Raw genomic sequence first — 18,914 nt, 5'->3', positions numbered from 1 at the left:
AAAAGAAAGAAAGAAAGAAAGGGAACAAGTAAGCAAACAAACCTATCTGAGCCAGGTTCTATTTTCAAAGGTCAAATGACTTGTGGCTCTGACAATGAGGGGCTTCTAGAAGGTTGAAAAAATGGACTCAGCAAACCCAGGATAGCAGGGCAGCACATCAAGCAGCCAGGAAATCTGCTGTGCTTGATTCCCATTTTCCACTTTTGGTTGATGAAGGACGTCTCACAGGTAGCCAGATCATGCATACCCAAGACTGAGGGTGCCTATGAGGCCTTTCTACAACCATTAGATTTCTATTCTAATAATAAATAAAACAAGACATATGCTCTTGAACAAATCTAACAGGCAAGATAGAAACTGCAGAAAGTGAGGACACCCTTTTGTGAAAAATTTTCACCTTCTCACATGAATTTGAAAGAATAAAGTAAAGACCCCTGAATGGGGAAAGGGAAGCTATGAGTGTGCCATCCTGCAGGAAGTAGGACAAAGCACTAGCTAGAGCTGGCAGTGGGTCTAAAAGTATTTGGACTATGCAACCTGGGACCTGGTGTCTTTTCAGGTATGCGAGGAAATGCCTTGGGGTCTTGAAGAGAGTAATTGATCATTTTACTTGTGACCAGGGAAAATGTAGGGAGCAAAATATGCTCTGGTCCAGAACTTCAACAGCAGAAAAATGTCCTGTCTTCTCATGTCCCATTTCTGTCTTCTAGTCACAGGTTTAATAACTCTTCCCTTGGTAGGTGACCTAAACTTCTGAGCCTACGCTGAGTTCTAGACTCCACTGGGTGGCTTACAGAAGACCACTAGACTCTATTGGGCAGCATACAGAAGACCACTAGCTGTGGATGAGGCTCTAGGAACCACAGGCTCACCATTCATGCTCCATAACTGCACCAAGTGTGGGATGTCAGGCTCCTAAATCAACACACACATCAGGACCCAATGTACAACATGTGTATTCAGTATTGCTTATGCAGATGTCACACTCAAGACAATGTTCATATTCCCTTCTTTTATGAGATGCTCAGACATACCTAGGACAGCTCAGGTACCACAGACATGATGCTGTCAGTGGCATTAAGATATGAGCCACATATGGAATTTTAAAATTTCAAGTGGACACATTATAAAAGTTTAAAAACAGTAACATTAGCTTTAAAGTCTTATTCCAATTAATATATCTAAAATCCAATCACTAATACATTAGCAATCTAAAAGTTGAAATTTCATGGTAAGCTATCTTTCCTGATGTTAACTACTAGCCTCTTCCTGCCAACATACCCTCCTCAATAACTGTGCCCACACATTCCAGCATTTCCATGAGACTAAAACAAAGCATCAGACATGCGACACAGGAAGTATGGAGGTGTAGAAAGGCAATTCAGTACACTAGGTGAAACCCCAAAATACTGGACTTTATAATTACAAGAGAAACAGGGAGCCCAAGACTGTGCTGTGCAGCTGTATGATAAGGGAAAGAGGAGGATCTTCCCTTCAGCAGTTATATATATTTATTTTGGAGAGAGAGAATCAGCATGCCAGGGCCTCTGGCATTGCAATTGAACTCCAGACGTTTGCACCACCTAGTGGGCCTGTGCTTGCCTTACCTTTGTGTGTCTGGCTTACATGGTATCTGGAGAGTAGAACATGGGACCCTGGCAGGCAAGTGCCTTAACTGCTAATCCATCTCTCCAGCTTCCCTCAGCAGCTATAAGCAAAGGCTATGGAAGTCCCACAGGCCTGGGATCCAGCATCTCACAGTGTAAGGTAGGACATCTCTACACATCAGGCTGACACAGGAAAAGAATCCTTGGCACTTCCCAGCTTAGCAGTAGGTGCTGTAACAGGAAAAACCCCTTAATAGGCATCCTACTGTGTTTTCCCCTTATATCTGGGAACACCAGAAGCCCCTGCATTCATACTTTCAAGACCCAGTGGCCTCTGCTTTACATTGGCTAAGCAGATGGCGGCCCTAAGAGCCACTGTAGGCTCAGGAAAGTGACTGTGACTTGCAGGTAAGTTTATGGATACAAACAATATACCTGAAATTGTAACCACTAACCCATAAGCTCAGGATTTCATGGTAAGCGACACTGCGATGTCACTACAGATGGGAAGTACAGTCTACAGGAAGAAGGGAAGCGAGGTCTGCATCACACACAGAAGTGGAAGGCACTTTTTTATTCATGAATAGTCACAAAACCTCTGAAAGCAGGAGTAAGACCAAATGTGCAATGACTCACGTAGGCTGAGACCGAGACTGGTGCTGCTGGAGCTGGCAGGATCCCTCCCCTCCGTGCCTGTGGCGGCTTGCCTGCCCAGCACACATCTCTTACCGCTCAGAAGCTCAGAAACAGTTACATGCACTGGTGCTACTTGGGCATTTCCCACACCTACAGGTGTACCAACAGAAGGCCTTGGGTATGAAGGGACATTCATGTAAGCAGTCCAAAAACTTGTGGGAAACCAGGAGGACTGCAGATTCCCTCCCAAGGTCCACCCCAAGCTCACTGGCATGAATACAGTCTTCCTAAGTCAGTCATGTCCTAGCTCATGCTGGCAGCCAAGGAAGGGCCAGGCTGGCTCAGTCCCAGAACACCTCATGTGGTCTGACTTGTTTGATTGCATCTGAGAAGCAAGTCCTCCCATTTCCCTCCAAATCTGAGCCTGGACAAGGAGAAATGTTTTGACTTTTTTTGGTTTTGTATGACCTGGAACTTACTCAATAGTCCTAGGCTGGCCTCGGACTCACAATGATCGACCCTCCTACCTCTGCCTCCTGAGGGCCAGGATTAAAAGGTGTGCCACTATGCCAGGCCCTTTCTCCTATTTTTATGTTTCTCCCTCCTTCCCATCTGTTTTTCCTGCCATTTAACCTTTACAATAATTAGCTTCTTAGAGCTATATTAAATGTTTTTAATTTTTTCGTGTAACATATGTACTTTTTTGTGTTGCTGTTAGTATGGTTTTTTGAATGGGGACTGAGCGCTCAACAGACCTCATTTGAAAGCAGAAGAGCTGGAAGAAGCCATTCGCAGTTCAATGGGAGAGAGAAATCACCAGTGAAGATACTCAACACTGGTCACTGCAAGCCTTATATTTGGCCAGCCAGGCCAAATGAGCCAATGGGTGCAATAGTGGCACATCTGTTATGGAGAAACCAACCACCCTCTAATTTGACTGGAGGCCCACTCCATGGGAGGTAATACTGATATTGAAAACTTAAAACAGTGGTAGTCATGAACTCTAGGGCTGTAACGTCTGCCGCTGTCTGGCTAAATGTATATACCGTGCTTATCAAACTGTCCACTAAGCACTTCTCTTAATGTTTATACCCATATATTAATGCTACTCTCACTTTTTATAGAGAATCTTCTTTTCAAGATGATAGTGACCTTGGGATGACTCAAAAGGCATCATGGTGCTGGAAAGAAGTGACAGGAGTGCTCAGCACTGTGATATCTCTATCACACCTTCCAAGGCTCAGGGTCTATTACAGAAGAGGTGGTGGAAAGACTGTAAGAACCAAAGGAAGGGTAGGACTCCTTTCTTTACAACGTGCTCCCCCCAGACACAAAATGGCCCAAATATCTATGACCTCACAGTGCCTACACAAGACCATCATAATAGGAGGAAAAGATCAAAATAAAAGAGACTGATTGAGAAGGGAAAAGGATATGATCCTTTGGAGGAATGGAGTTTCAAAGGGGAAAGTTGGGGGGGGCATTACCACCGAATATTGTTTACAATCATGGAAGTTGTTGAAAAAAAAAAACAGCAGAAGATACGTCTTTCACAACAGATAAGCAAGTCCCAATAGAGAAATACTAAAAGTATGAAAAAGCCATGCATCATGACTCCTCAAAGAGTTCCTAGTTCTCCAATTACTTCAAAAAGAATAGAATAAATGGCTGAATGAAGGAAGACAATATAGGAAATGCACAATATAGGACAATATAGGAAATGCACAATAGAAATTAAAAAACAGCAAGCAAAATAAAATCTTGAAAAAGAAAATTAAATAAACCAAATTTTAAAATGCTAAGTAGTCAGGGACTGGGAAGATGGCTCAGTGGAAAAAGTGCCTGCCACATAAAAAGGAGGACCTGAGATTTTATGCCCCCAGTACCCACATAAATAAATGCTAGATGGGTGCTGCTACCTGCTTGTAATCTCAGGGCTGAGGTAGCAAAGGGACCCCAGGGCAAGCTGACAGGTAGGCTAGCTGAATCCAAACCAGTGAGCTCTGAGTTCAACAGCAAGACTCTGCCTCAATACACAAAATAAAGAGCTATGAAGGAAGACAGGCACCGTCGACCTCTGGCCTCCACATGCAAAATAAAAATAATTAAGTGGAACAAATTACCAGTGGATGAGAGCAAGTAAAAGAAAGACGACCAAGTCTTTGAGGCAAGGCCAACAAAATGCTACCATTGGAGGATACTAATACAAGTAAAAAATCATGACCACAACTTTCAGGACTTCTGCAACCTGATTAAGAAATCAAGTGTACATGTTTTTGGTATTAAAGAGGGAGTGAAGATATAGACAAAAGCAGGGAAATTCAGACAGAAAAATCTCCCCAATCTAGAAAAGGATACAAATATCCAGGTACAGAACAGATTTAGAACACCAAATACACATGATCTGAACTTCTCCATGTTATGGTATATTTATTTAGTTACTTAGTTAGTTTTTCAAGGTAGGGTCTCACTCTAGTAAGTCACGGCATATTTAAAAATGCCAGAGTGTGGAACACAGAAGGAAACTGAAGGCAGCAGATGGGATGTGCCACGTCACTTACAAGGGCACACTCAGAATTACAGATTTCTCAACAGAAACCCTAAAGGCAAGCAAAACAGGGAATTATACATTTCAAGTTCTGAAAGAAAGTAAGTGCTGGCCAAGATTACTGCATCCTGCAAAGTCATTCTGTGAAATTGCAGGAGAAAATATAACCTTCCTAGATAAACACAAGTTAAGTCAATTCATGACCATGAATCCAGCACTGCAGAAGATACTCAAAGGAATCCTATATAGAGACAGGGCAGAACAAAGGAATAACCAGGAGAGTTCAGGAAAGAAGAATCTAAAAGCATAACAAATAAGAGCTAGAAATATTCAACTATTAACTCAGTAAAATGAATAAGGGAGAATGAAAGTGTTTGAAATAACTAGAAAACAACAATAAAAGAACAGCAATTAGCACTAACTTCCAATAATAACCCAAAATATAATTGCTGTCAACTCCCAAATGAAAAAGCACAGCTCTTTTGTGCTCCCTGGTGCATTTACTGCCCATCCCCCTTCCCTCTATTGCCACATCCCCCCCTCTTGCTCTTTACCTGGAGCACCCTCCTACACCCTAACCCTCTGTCATCCCTTCCAATAAAGTCTTAAACCACACACACACACACACACACACACACACACACACACACACACACACAGATGGCTGAGTAGGTTAAATGAAAAAACAAAAAAACTCAACTGTTTGCTATCTTCAAGAACCCCTCATTAGTAAGGAGGTACACAGAATGACAGTGAAAGGTGGAACATGGTATTTCAAGCAAAGGGGAACCCAAAGGCAAGCAATAGTAAGTTACATTCACATCAACAGACCAATTTCACACCAACATTAGTCAAAATAAAGAAGGTCACTACATATTGACTATCCATCCAAATATGACTGTAAACATGTACAGCGTTCTTGTACCCAACTTCCTAACGAAAACACTACTGACATGCTAACGTAGCAGGTGGCTTGAATACTTCACTCTCATAAATACAAAGACCACCCAGAACCCCTTCCCACCCAGAAAATTCAACAACAAAATTTCAGATCAAATGGACTTAACAGATATCTACAGAATATCCCACTCATCAGCTCAGGAACGCATTCTTCTCATGTTGCTTAATTAACACAGACCACATTTCAGGCCACACAGTAAGTCTTACAAATACAAAGAAACTGAAATAATCTCTTGACTCTTACCAGAACGGAATGACAGCAGAAATCAACAACTACAGGAAATACAGAAATTTTATACAAAACATGAGAACTGAACCATGTACTTGTGGACAGTAAGTGGGTCATTAAAGAAATCACAAGGGAGGGCTGGGGAGATGGCTTAGTAGTTAAGGCACTTGCCTGTGAAGCCTAAGGACCCAAGTTTGATTCCCCAGAGCCCACATAAGCCAGATGTACATACATCTGGAGTTCATTTACAGTGGCTAGAAGCCATATTGTGCCCATTCTCTCTCTCTCTTTCTCTCATAATAAAAATAAAAACATTCTATAATTGAAAAAAAGAAATCATGAGGGAAATTTCAAAACATCAAGTAAATAATTTAATGATGCAACTCAAAGCCTTAAAAAAACAAGAGTAAGGGCTGGAGAGATGGCTTAGCGGTTAAGCGCTTGCCTATGAAGCCTAAGGACCCCAGTTCAAGGCTTGGTTTCCCAGGTCCCACGTTAGCCAGATGCACAAGGGGGCGCACGCGTCTGGAGTTCGTTTGCAGAGGCTGGAAGCCCTGGCGTGCCCATTCTCTATCTCTCCCTCTATCTGTCTCTCTCTCTGTGTCTGTCGCTAAAAAAAAAAAAAAAAAAAAAAAAAACCAAGAGTAAGCCAAACTGGAAATTAGTGAAATAAAAAATAATGTGATCAGAGGTAACTCAGTCATTCTATTCTTTTTTATTTTTTTTAATATTTTTCTTTCTTTATTTGTAAAGAGAAAGAATGAATGGGTATGCCAGGGCCTCCAGCCACTGCAACGAACTGCAGATGGGTGCATCCCCTTGTACACCCGACTTTATGTGGGTACTGGGGAGCTGACCTTGGGTTATCAGGTTTTGCAGGCAAGCGCCTTAACCATTGAGCAATCTCTCCAGCCCTCACTCATTCTATTCTTGACAAAGGTGGCAGAAATATATGTTGGAAGATGACAGTTTCTAATAAATGGTGCTGGGAAAATAGGATATATCCACAAAGAAGTCTGAAAGTAGACCCCTATCTCTCACATGCATACAAACAAAAAAATCAATTTAGAATGAATCATATTTTAATGCAAAGCTTCAAACTTTTGAGACTACTAGAGGAATACAAAGGGAAAACACTCAAGACACAGGCATATGTTATGATTTCTTTAAGTTCTGGTATCTCAGGGAATAGTAGTTAAGAATTGACAAGCAGTATTGCATCACACTGAAAATTATTTGCATAGCCCAGCAAAGGAAATTACTACCAGAATATGGAGAAAGCCTACAAAGGGGGAGGACATCTTTGTGGACTACTCAAGCGGTAGTGGGCTGTATCCAGACTATATAAAGAATTCAAATACAGGCTGGGGAGATAGCTCAGAGGTTAAAACCTACTGGCCCGTGTTTGGTTTCCCAGTACTCACACAAAACCAAATGCACAGTGGTGCATGCACCTGGAGTTCATTTGGAGCAACATACTTTCTCTCTCCTCGCTCTGCTTGCAATAAACACATAAATTGATTTCAGGGGCTGGAGAGATGGCTCAGCAGCTAAGACACTGGCTTTCAATGCTGGCTTGGGTTTGATTGCCGAGTACCCACGTGAAGCCTGGCGCACGAAGTAGCACATGCGTATGGAGTTCATGTGCAGTGGCGGGAAGCCCTACCATGACCATACTTTCTCTTTTTCTGTCTGCCTCATTCTCTCTGTCTTAAATAAATAAAAAAGATTTCAAAATATTAAGCACCAAAAGGAAAAAAAATAATCCAACCAGTAAATGGGCAAATGAATTGAATGGGCATTTCTCAATATAAATAGAAACAGCCAAATAAGTTCAAAGAAAAAATTTCCACATCTTTGACCATCAGCTAAGTATAAATAACGTAAATTGAGATTCTCAGAAAACAAGCGACGGATGTTGATAATGATGTGTCTATGTAAATCAGCATGGAGGTACCACAAAGAAACTAAAAACAGTACTACCTATATATGTCAGTCCTGTGTAGGTGCCAGAAGGAATCTACGTCAGCACACTACAGAGATACCTGCATTCCCTTGTCTATCCCAGCTCTACTCATGGTAGCCAAGTTATACAAGCAACCTAGGTGCCCATCAATGCATTAGCATCCAAGAAAATGTGACAGATTGACACAATGGGGTATCAGTCAATCATAGAAACTGTTGGGCTGGAGAGATGGCTTAGTTGTTAAGGTGCTTCCCTGTGAAGCCTAAGAACTCATGTTCATCTCCAGATCCAGGTCCCAGGTAAGCCAGACACACAAGGTGATGTACCATGCGCACATGGTGGTGCACACGTCTTCAGTCTGACTGCAGTAGCTGGAGGCCCTGGCGTGCCAATTCTCTCCCTCTCTGTCTGTCATATAAAAAATATTACCCAAAACAAACAAACAAAAAAAGCTGTCATTTGTGACAAAATGAATGAAACTGGAGAACATTTTGTGAAGTGAAATAGACCAGTATTCTTTACAAATCCTGTAAGAATTCACTTACATGTAAAAGTTAAAAAAGTAAGACTCATAAAAGTAAAATATAAAATGGCATTTACCAGAAGTTTGGGATGAAAGGCAGCTAAATTTCAGTTAAGCAGGATTATGTTTTAGATATCTGTTGTATAACAAGTTGATTATAACAACATAATAAAATGTGAAAAATCAATGTTCTTACTATCCAAACTGGTAAGTATGAGGTGATAACTGGGTTACCTTGAATAATCAATCATTGTACAATTCCTATATATAAATGGTAGCCATCGAGATATACAATTACTCTCTGTTAATTAAAAAAAAAAACTAAACCAAAACAAACAAACAAAAGAAGCAAAACAACTTCCCACAATGAAAAGCTTCAAGTGGGCGTGTCCAGCGCTACCTTTCTTCCCATGTTTCCGTTCATCATCCACCCAAGATGGGGATGACCAGGGAGGCAGCTCAGCAACCTGGGCCACTGTTTTGAGTTGGGCAGTAAGTACACCCTTTCCTAACAGTGCACCTAACAACCCAGGGCCCCCCAACCCCAGCTTAGTTGCATATACTCTTCTGTGGTCCCTTCCACAGAAACCTTCAGGTACCCCTTTTGTGGGAGACAGGATAACATCTGGCCTGGACTGCTTTTGGGGACATGCCTAAGCAATTGTGTTCCCTAAGGGAGTTTCTTGGGAGAATGGCCCATTTACCACCTTCTGACCATGCATAACTAGGTATAATAAAATCAAATGCATCAAGTGAAGGGGCATGTGCAGTAGACGTTTATAACTCAACCCTGTCAATCAAAACAGAAAACCATCTGAACTAAGCCCCTAGTAACCAGCTCCTTCTCCTGGGCCCCATAAAGACAAGCCCCAAACAGTAATCTGCTGCCCTTGAGGAATCTAGCTCAAGGGTCCCACTGCTCCCTGGCAGAGTATTCCCTCCACCCCTCTGAACTTTTGCTTTACTCTCTAAAAGTTTCTTGCTGCTTTGCTATCTCTGTGCACGGTTTTTTGCAGTTCTTTAAGTAAGACACCAAGAATCAGACACTACTGCTAACTCAAGTCTAGTGCATTCTAGGTAACTGCTTACCTGTCAATGAACTGATCAATAATGACGATGTCGCCAGGCTGAATCTCCTCCCTCAAGGAGCCGCAAGCTGTGGTCACTATGACATGTGTGCAACCCTCTTCCTTCAAAGCCCAGATGTTCGCCTGGTAGTTGACTTTTGAAGGCATGATGGTGTGCTGCCTCCCATGTCTAAGGGGAAATGGCAGACAAGTGTCAGGGCATTTTAAGATATTACAAAAGAAAACTGACCTACAGCATTGTTGTTTCTTCCACCAATGCACTTTGTCAGAGGCAGCATTAGAAGAGGTGAGGCAGTGACTGGCCTATCACAAGCACAAATCACCTCCTCTTAAACCCAAGCAGCCCTACATTCCGCGTGTTCAACTTTCTATTCAGTATAGGCAGTTATGTTCTCGGAATCCACACTCCAGGAAGATGTACTGCACTTCTGTGAGCACCTAAGAGTGAGGCACCTGGTATCACATTGCCATCATGCAAACAACAAGGGGCACCAACTATACAGAAATAGAAAGCCAAGTTTCCCTCTAGTCTTTGCCTAATCACCCAAGTAAATTATTAAACTGTTCAATATATGAGCTCCCAGGTGTTTAAGATGACAGTAATGGGCTCTGACCAAGAACTGAGCAGTCATTGCTGACCATATCAAGGGCTGAACCGTGTCTCACCAAAATTCTTTAAAAAATATTTATTTATTTATTTATTTGAGAAAGAATGGGCATGCCAGGACCTCTAGTCACTACAAATGAACTTCAGATGCATGAGTCACCTTGTGCATGTGGCTCACGTGGGTACTGGGAAATTGAACTTGGGTCCTTAGGCTTCACAGGCAAGTGTCTCAATTGCTAAGCCCTCAACAAAATTCTTATGTTGAATGAACACCAACCTGTACCTCAGAACGTGACTGCCCTTGACAATGTTTTTTTCAAGAACTAAGTTAAAATGCAGTCAAAATGGTGGGATCCAGGGCTGGAGAGATGGCTTAGCGGTTAAGCACTTGCCTGTGAAGCCTAAGGACCCTGGTTCGAGGCTCAATTCCCCAGGACCCATGTGAGCCAGATGCACAAAGGGGTGTATGCATCTGGAGTTCGTTTGCCATGGCTAGAGGCCCTGGCACACCCATTCTCTCTCTTATCTGCCTCTCTGTGTGTCTGTCGCTCTCAAATAAATAAAAAAAAATTTTAAATTGTTGGGATCCAGTCTAATAACTGGTGTCCTTATCAGGAGAAATCTAGACAGACTTGTACAGAGAGGGAGGAGGTGAGGACACAGAGAAGAAAGCCATGTACGGGCCAGGAGAGCGACCTCAAAGGGACCAACTGTGCTAACACCTTGATCTCACTCACGTGTTCCAATTTCCAAGACTATGATAAAAACTACTTTCTGATACTCAGGCCTGACTGGCTGTGGTACTATACCTGTAGACCCTGCAAAATAATATGAACATTAATGACTTCCTATCACGTTTTGATAAAATATGGCACCTTCCTGTGGAGCTAACATCCAGCCTAACATAACCTCAGCTCTTCTATCCCTTCCTAAGCCAGGGCTTCTTGGACTTCTCACTGCTCTCTCACGTTCATCCCTGCCAAGGCACCTGGTCCTCGCTAGTCTCAGCCCCAAGGTCAAGGGGTACTTCTCTAACCACTGCATCGAGGTCCTATCACTGTGTACTGAGTTTGGCTTTTGCCCCTTCAGGACCTCCAACATGGCAGTTCCTTTAGTAACCCCTTTCCAACCACCATCAGCCCCAAGGGTGATGCACATGTCTCCCTTCCTCATGGACACCTTCATGTGAGGAGTTCAATCTGTTGTTTAAAGGTGTTTGGTTACAAGTCTTTGAGCATTTAAAACACTAAGTACATGCACATGTGTGTGAATGGGTGAAAACACACACACACACACACACACACACACACACACACACACACACACCCTCCCTCTGGAGGAATTCCAGTAAATACCTAGTAAATACTCAACTTCTAAAATTAATTTAAAAATTCACATCTGCTAGATGACATTCCTCACACACTTACAAGCAGTATTTCATACAGAAATCTAGTATTACACTGGGCTGCTTAACAAAGAAACATGTAATCTAGCACACAGAAAGGCAGGGTCAAGAGTGAAGTTTCCTTTGCATGTTATAATGCAGAAATATGCATGTAATACACAACAAACAAACCTTCCTTTGTTCAGTGATTAATACTGACATTCACTCATGTATCATCTTTAGAAAAAAAGGTTAGAAATAAGTGTATCTAAATATTAAAAGAAGGTTTGGGCTTTGGCGTTTCCAGGTTCAAAGCTCTGTCACTGAATCACCCTGTGACCTTGCTAGTCACTGGGAGCAGAGTTTTTATTCTATCTGTAAAACAGAAAACAAAAAGGCTGTTCTATAGGCTTACTAAATACTACCTTGTTATCAAAAAATAACCTTTAGTGTCTTCACTTGATTAGAAACAGAAGTATTAAAGGATCATTGATAAATGCAGACGAACAGAGCACATCAGGGTTTCCATCCTGTGGTGGTTTGATTCAGGGGTCCCCCATAAACTTAGGTGTTCCGAATGCTAGGTTCCCAGCTGATGGAGATTTGGGAATTAATGCCTCCTGGAGGGAGTGTTTTGTTGGGGGTGGGCTTATCGGTATTATAGCCAGTTTCCCCTTGCCAGTGTCTGGCACAGTCTCCTGTTGCTGTTGTCCACCTGATGTTGGCCATGGGGTGATGTCCACCCTCTGCTCATGCCATCGTTTCCCCCTGCCATCGTGGAGCTCCCCCTTGAGCCTGTAAGCCAAATTAAACCTCTTTTTTTCCCCCCACAAGCTGCTCTTGGTTGGGTGATTTCTGCCGGCAATGTGAACCTGACTGCAATATACCCTGAGTTCATAGGTAATAGCTCAGAAAATGGGGACCATCACTATTCAGAAACACAGGCATTTTTTTTTTCTTTTGGTCTCCAAACCTCCAAGTAAATTTTTCAAAAGAAATTAAGCAATCAGAGTTCAGAGACACTGCAATATGGGGTCACATGCTCCGCAGCTGACACAGTGCAGTTCTGCGAGATAGAAACTCTTCATCAAGCCACCAACTATTTCCTCCAGTCACCTGAGAAAATGAAGTGATTCTCTAGTAATGACCACAGACCAAGAAAAGAAATCGTCTGAAATCCATGCCAGGTGGCCTTCTATAACTGAGATTTAGGCTTGCTTGCTTCCAAACAATCCAGTTCCACTTCAAAACATGCAGAGTAGCAACAGACTTTGTAAAGTCCCCATTGTGTTGGCAGACCAGAGACCTGTTTCCATCCACTAGACTATGGCGAAGCAACTGGAAGCCACTCCTGTGACGAGGATCCACCTTGCTGGCATGCTCCAGATCCTACTGGCCTTCCAGTGCAAGCTGCTATTCTTGTGCTGCCTCTGGTAGCTGAATGTTCCAGAACAGCAAGAAGGTGGATTCTGACAACCATGAGCTCCAGATGGGAGCTGAGCCGAGCCCTGAATGTAACTGTGGGATCTTGTGAGTCCCAAGTACAACCTAACAAAGCCTGCCTGATGTAAAAGTTTCTAATTTGTAACACAGTCATGAAGAAATAATGCACGTAGGCTGACGGATGTCTATGTGGTAAGAATTCTGCCTGCTGTGTAACAAAGAGCAGCACTGCCCTCTGTCCAGGAAACAGGGTACAGCCACCACAGTGTGGGGGGTCCTAGTGCTCCTCCCAACAAACACACAGCTAGATCTGCCACCCAAGGGGTCAGTCATGAACAAAGCATCTGCACTGATAACTAACGGAAAGGAAACGAACAAAGGCAACAATCCTGTTTTGTGGTTACGAGTGAAACCAGAGCACAGTGACAACCATTTGACCTAGCTTTCCAACCTCAGGGAAGGGGCCATTCATCTCCTAGGTACTTATAACCTGAGTTTACTCCAACGCTATACTCAGTAAATGAGGTATTCTGAGTGAACTCACACATAAAAACTCACGCCCGACATCATTGCACTTCCTAGATTTTAAGCTAAATTTAAATTTCCCATTAGCAGTAATATTCAAAGAGTGTAAAAATACATTACCTTGCAAGAAGGACGCAATCAACGTTTTTTATCTTCCCCAAAATTAAGGCATCAGATGGCTGCAGGCAATAAAGAACAGTTACAATTCAGTGATTCTGAAGAACATATAAACAAATTTTAGATAGCTGCCATTTGAAGTATTAAACCAAAACAGATTCATGGAAATGTGGAGCTTAAAGACAGAGCTTAGAAAAAGGAGTCTAGATTTTCCTAAACACAAGCCTCAATAAATACTGACTCTTAATTGGGACACACCCACCAGGCACTATAGGCAGCGTGGGGTACCAGTGTAGGTACAGTTGTAAGTAGCAAGTACCCCAGGGGACTCTGATGGTACACTAGCCAAATGTAGATGTGTCAAGGGTATTGGAGCTTTATGAACAAGCAGAGTTAACAGTAAAAGCCCAAAAGGTCCTAATGGGAAGCCACTGACCAGGCATAAAGAGCTCAGCAGTGCAACTGTCTGCTTGTATTGACCTGGTCTAGGACAGCCATGGAATGACTTGTGACCAAGTAGGAAAGGTCCCTGAGAACGAAGGGAGCTGAGAAAGCATGACGCTGAGAAGTACGTCACGGTGAGAGCAGAACTAGGAAGACACAAGGTCCGTCTAAGAACTTAGCTGAAAGGGTTTGCTTGGAATGGAAGATCTTCCTTAAGCCATCAGGATAACCACATCGCATGGAAGTGACAATATGGAATTAGGAGTATGCAAACACCCTCACTATGCCCTAGGCTGGTGATACAGAGGCTTGGAGAATAGCTAGCCTGTTATACATACATACATACATATATATATATATATATATATATATATATGTATATATTTCATCTATTTATTTGAGAGAGGACACAGAGAGAGAATGGGCCACTGCAAACGAACTCCAGATGCAAGTGCCACTTTGTGCATCTGGCTTACACGGGTCCTGGGGAATCAAACCTGGGTCCTTTGACTCTGCAGATAAGCATCTTAACTGCTAAGCCATCTCTCCAGCCCTAGCCTGTCTTACAAAAAGAAATTTTACTCCTAGTTACTAACACAAGTGTGTTCTGTAGCCCCAAGATAATCCTTCTTGAAGACAAGCCTCCCTCAGAAAACATCAAATTGTGACAATACCCCATCCTCTTGACCATCAGCCTATCTGTGAAATGACTGGGACAGGACCCAGGTTCTAACTTAGAAGCAGATCTTAAGGCAGACCTGAAAAGTACAATGTGTGTGTGTGTGTGTCTTTTCTTCCAGCAACATTCACTGAGAAGCCAAGTGTGGTGATTTGATTCAGGTGGCCCTCATAAACTCAGGTGTTCTGACCGCTAGCTTCCCCGCTGATGGAGATTTGAGAATTAACACCTCCTGGAGGCAGTGTACTATTGAGGACAGGCTTATGGATGTTATACTCAGTTTCTCACACTCTCTTGTTGCTGTACATCAGGAGGTAATGTCCACCCTCTGCTCATGCCATCATTTCCGCCTATCATCATGGAGCTTCCCCTTCAGTCTGTCAGCCAAAATAAGCCTTTTTGTCGTCGTCCCCCCCCCCCACAAGCTGCTCTCAGTCAAGTGTTTTCTGGCAGCAATGCGAACCTGACTGCAACAGCAAATTGTCATTGTAGTGGAGTCTGGGGAGGCATCCTCAAGACACCATCTTCACGCATGAAACCCAGCACTGCTGGTTCTGCTGCCTTGGAGCAGACTGCTCTAGGCTGCCAAGACAAAACCAACTGATGCCTTCAGTTCAAGCCCGTAAGAAGAAATACAAAAGTCCACTCTCCACAACATATTAACCTTGCCAAATGGAGTGTCCACATATTTTTCAGTTCTTCCTTCTAAGATTTCCGGATCATCCAAGCCTGTTCCACCAATTATTCCGATCTAAGTGAGGCAAGAGAAGACAAAGAAAGCCATTATATTGAGTAGTATTTCTTTAGAAACAAAATAATTACTTCATGCAAATGCATTTATTCATACACACATAGTCTCCTCCTTGTCTGCTAAGCCTCAGTTAAGACAAAAAACCATGAAACTTACAGATGAATAACCAACAAACACCTAGAGGCCTTCTATATAGAAATAATCAACATGTATGTTCACCTTTTTGGACTAAAGGTCTGTTTCCAGTTGAATTACAAATAAGCACAAGAATTCCGGTTTTGCTTAGAAAATAGAAACACAAGTAAACAAATATGGCTGTAGAAAGTTCTTTCTGACCAAGTTTATTTCCCCTACTAGATACAATAGAGTTCAAAAATTGCTGGGATACAGTTTTAGGTATGTCTGCTTGATAATGATTTCTCTTCATTATGCTATTTGACTCAAGAAAAGAGAGACTGTCCTTTCCTATGCCTCTATAATTACAGAGCTGACAGAAGGGGAATTATAAGATTAGCCTGCAAAATATTTATGAAATTAATCTATCCTTAATATGTACATATGTTCATATTTACATACAAGAAACAATATTTTACATATACTGCATACTATACATAGTAAATTCATAGGCCTATAAAATACATAAGTAAAAAGCAGTTTTGTTTTAAAGTTCAAACACTTTATTTCAGTTTTAAGAGATTATCTAGAAATTCATTTTTTCAGAAGTGATATAGAAGGAAACCTGGTTCTGCCTTCTAAGAGTTAATCTAATCTGATGACTCAGAAACACAAAGAAGACCAATTACAAAGATATATAAGCATTAAATAAAGCGCTAAAACAAAACAAAACCCATTAGGAAAATTCTCCTGGACCCACTCCCTAAAGGAAAAGGTATATAAACAGTCAATGACAGGCTCAAAAACATGGTGTTTTGCTAGAAAGCTCATGGAGAGTGACATGAGCATGAGTTTTTCAATGAAAAGGTCCAAACCTATTGAGAAAAAAAAATCTCTTAAATACAACAAAAGCTTCTAGGTTCCAGAAATGACAATTTCAACAAAAAAAAAACCTGAATTATACAATGTTACACAGACTGATTATACAAACCTGTAGGAAAATAATTCTCTTTGTTCCTCAGATTCTTGAAAATATGTCAACAAATCAAGAAAAACAAGAGCAATTTAGTGAGATTTTACAGAAGGAACTGTGTAGGGTTGCCACATTCCTGAGGCTAAACCAGCTTGGTGCTAGCGCCACCTTGTGGTAGCTTGTTGAAATTACAGCAAGTTACATACACTATAGTAAAAAAGGAAGAACCAATGAAGATTTCAAATCAATAGTAGTGTTTACTTAATCCAATCCATTTAAGTCATTAAGTTCAAAATGGCAGTAGATATATTTAAGATCCACAGCTTGGGGGATAGCTCAGTTGGCAGAGGGCTTGCCTAGCATGCATGAAGCTCTGGGTTCGACCCCAGCATTGCATAGACTAGGTGTGATGGTGCATACCTTTGACCCCAGCACTTACTAGGAGGCAGACAAGTCAGAAGATCAAGGTTATCCTGACCTACACAGTGAGTTGGAGGTCAGTCTGGGTTGCATGTTAATGATCTGTGTGTATGTGAGTGTGTGTCACGATGCCTACAGAGGTCAGAGGGCAACTTCCGGGTGCGAGTCCTCGCCTCGTCTGCAGCAGGGGCGCTCATCATTACTCTTCATCAGGTAAGCTGGCCCTGTGGACTTCCCGGAGGGTCTCCCTGTCTCTGCCCAGTCCTCTCTTCTCACGAGGAATCACACTATGCACTATGGTACCTGGGATTGTGTGGATTCTGGGAAATGTGAACTCGGGACACTCAAGCTTGCAGGGCCAAGCGCTTTATCCACTGAGCCACCTCCCTATCCCTGTGGGAAAAAAAATCTGGTGTGTTTATGACCACTTTGACTGTTTTTGTGTCCACGGGCCACAACTTCCCAGATGCTGGATTCATGCTGGACCTAAGGCTTATATACATGAAACAAAACAAGTCTAAGTCTGTCTTGAATTCATGCTCTCAGGTCAGACAGGCATGGGCTGGTAATGGAAGCATGCTCCTGCGGGGATGCACACTCCCTGGGTTCACAGGCAGCAGCCTCCCGACTGCCCTTGCTCTGATCAGGTAACCGACAACTCAGCCCCAGCAAGGCATGTACAGTAGTTCCCTGACATGGAAACATGTGGCTGTCACTCACCAGAAAGGTCATGCTGCTAGTCTACAGACAAGCCCATCCACTCATCAACGGATTCCCACTCTTCATGGAAACATCTTTCTTACAAGGAATACAGAATAGCTAAGAATACTATTGCAACCCGTGAGAACAGGGCCTTGAAGACAGAGGCCAGCAGGGCCAGCACGTGGCCAATGGCACCACCTGCTGGCGACATGGCAAAGTGCAGCTGAATGCAACTTCCTTAAAGGTACCCTTCACTTACTCTTTAGAGCCCTCCTTTGCTTTTGGAACAAGGAAAGGATCTGGCCCCAGTTCCTCGCACAAACAGCTGATCAGAATCCCTAAATGGCAGGGTTCAGGTCCCAAACTGCAGAGATTCTGACTAACAGCCAAGACGTACCTCCAATTCAAAGCTCATCAGGTGGTTCTATGCCATGGTCAGAACTGGATCACCCTGCTCCAAGGCTTAAACATAAATTTCTAAATGTGGGCCAGCTGAGAGTGTATTGGGCCAAAATGACTCCTATGTTGGTCGGCTTTCTGTCACTGCAACAAAATACCTCAGAAAATCAACTTAAAAAAGCAAAGGGTTGTTTTGGCTCACAGTCTTAGCTTGTGGTCATTCGGTCCTGATGCTCTGGGCCTGTGGCCAACATCCTGGTGGGGAGGGCATCCTGGGGAAAGCAGCTGGCCTTATGGAGGCCAAGAAGCCAAAAGGGAAAGGATGGAGGTTCCAATATCAACTTCAAGAGCATGTCTGAAACCATATAAATTCCTTCACAAAGGGCACCACCTCCTAAAGCTCCTACCATCTCCACACAGTAATACAGGCCATGGCTAACACTTTGTTTTGGTCTCTGTGTGTGTCTGTGAAGGTGTAAGCACATGGAGGCCAGAAGACACCAGCTGTTCTCCTCTCCCTCCCTCCCTCCCTCCTAGCCCCCCTTCTGTGTTGTTTCTTGGAGATGGAGTCTCTATGTGAACACGAAGCTGCAGTTTTCCTTCAGACTGGCTGACCAATGAGTACCAGCAATTCCTCTGGTCTGAGCGCCCGGCAGGCCTGGCGTTATGGGTATGCATAGCCACACTTGACTTTTTATGTGGGCGCTAGGGACTTAAAACTCAGGGGTGTCCCAGGTCCTCAGTTTTGTGTGACAAGCACTCATACCTGCTGAGCCTTCTCTCCAAGTCTGGCATGAGT

The 18,914-nt window shown here is 42.9% G+C and overlaps 1 protein-coding gene across 2 annotated transcripts in view; it reads right to left on the bottom strand.

Moving 5' to 3' along the window:
* The window catches only part of LOC101603099 (S-methyl-5'-thioadenosine phosphorylase), a 43,868-nt gene that overhangs the window by 19,061 nt on the left and 5,893 nt on the right, over positions 1–18,914 (bottom strand). For both annotated transcript variants that reach the window (XM_045141788.1, XM_045141787.1), the window contains exons 2-4: positions 15,421–15,507; positions 13,637–13,695; positions 9,559–9,726 (exon numbers count right to left, since the gene is read on the bottom strand). In XM_045141788.1, coding sequence (XP_044997723.1) covers positions 9,559–9,726; positions 13,637–13,695; positions 15,421–15,507 — 314 coding nt within the window. The remainder of the gene's footprint in view (positions 1–9,558; positions 9,727–13,636; positions 13,696–15,420; positions 15,508–18,914) is intronic.

This window comes from Jaculus jaculus, chromosome 1, assembly GCF_020740685.1.
Source record: "Jaculus jaculus isolate mJacJac1 chromosome 1, mJacJac1.mat.Y.cur, whole genome shotgun sequence".
NCBI lineage: Eukaryota > Metazoa > Chordata > Mammalia > Rodentia > Dipodidae > Jaculus > Jaculus jaculus.
The sequence above is the reverse complement of the archived record's forward strand: the minus strand, read 5'-3'. Positions and strand labels throughout refer to the sequence as shown.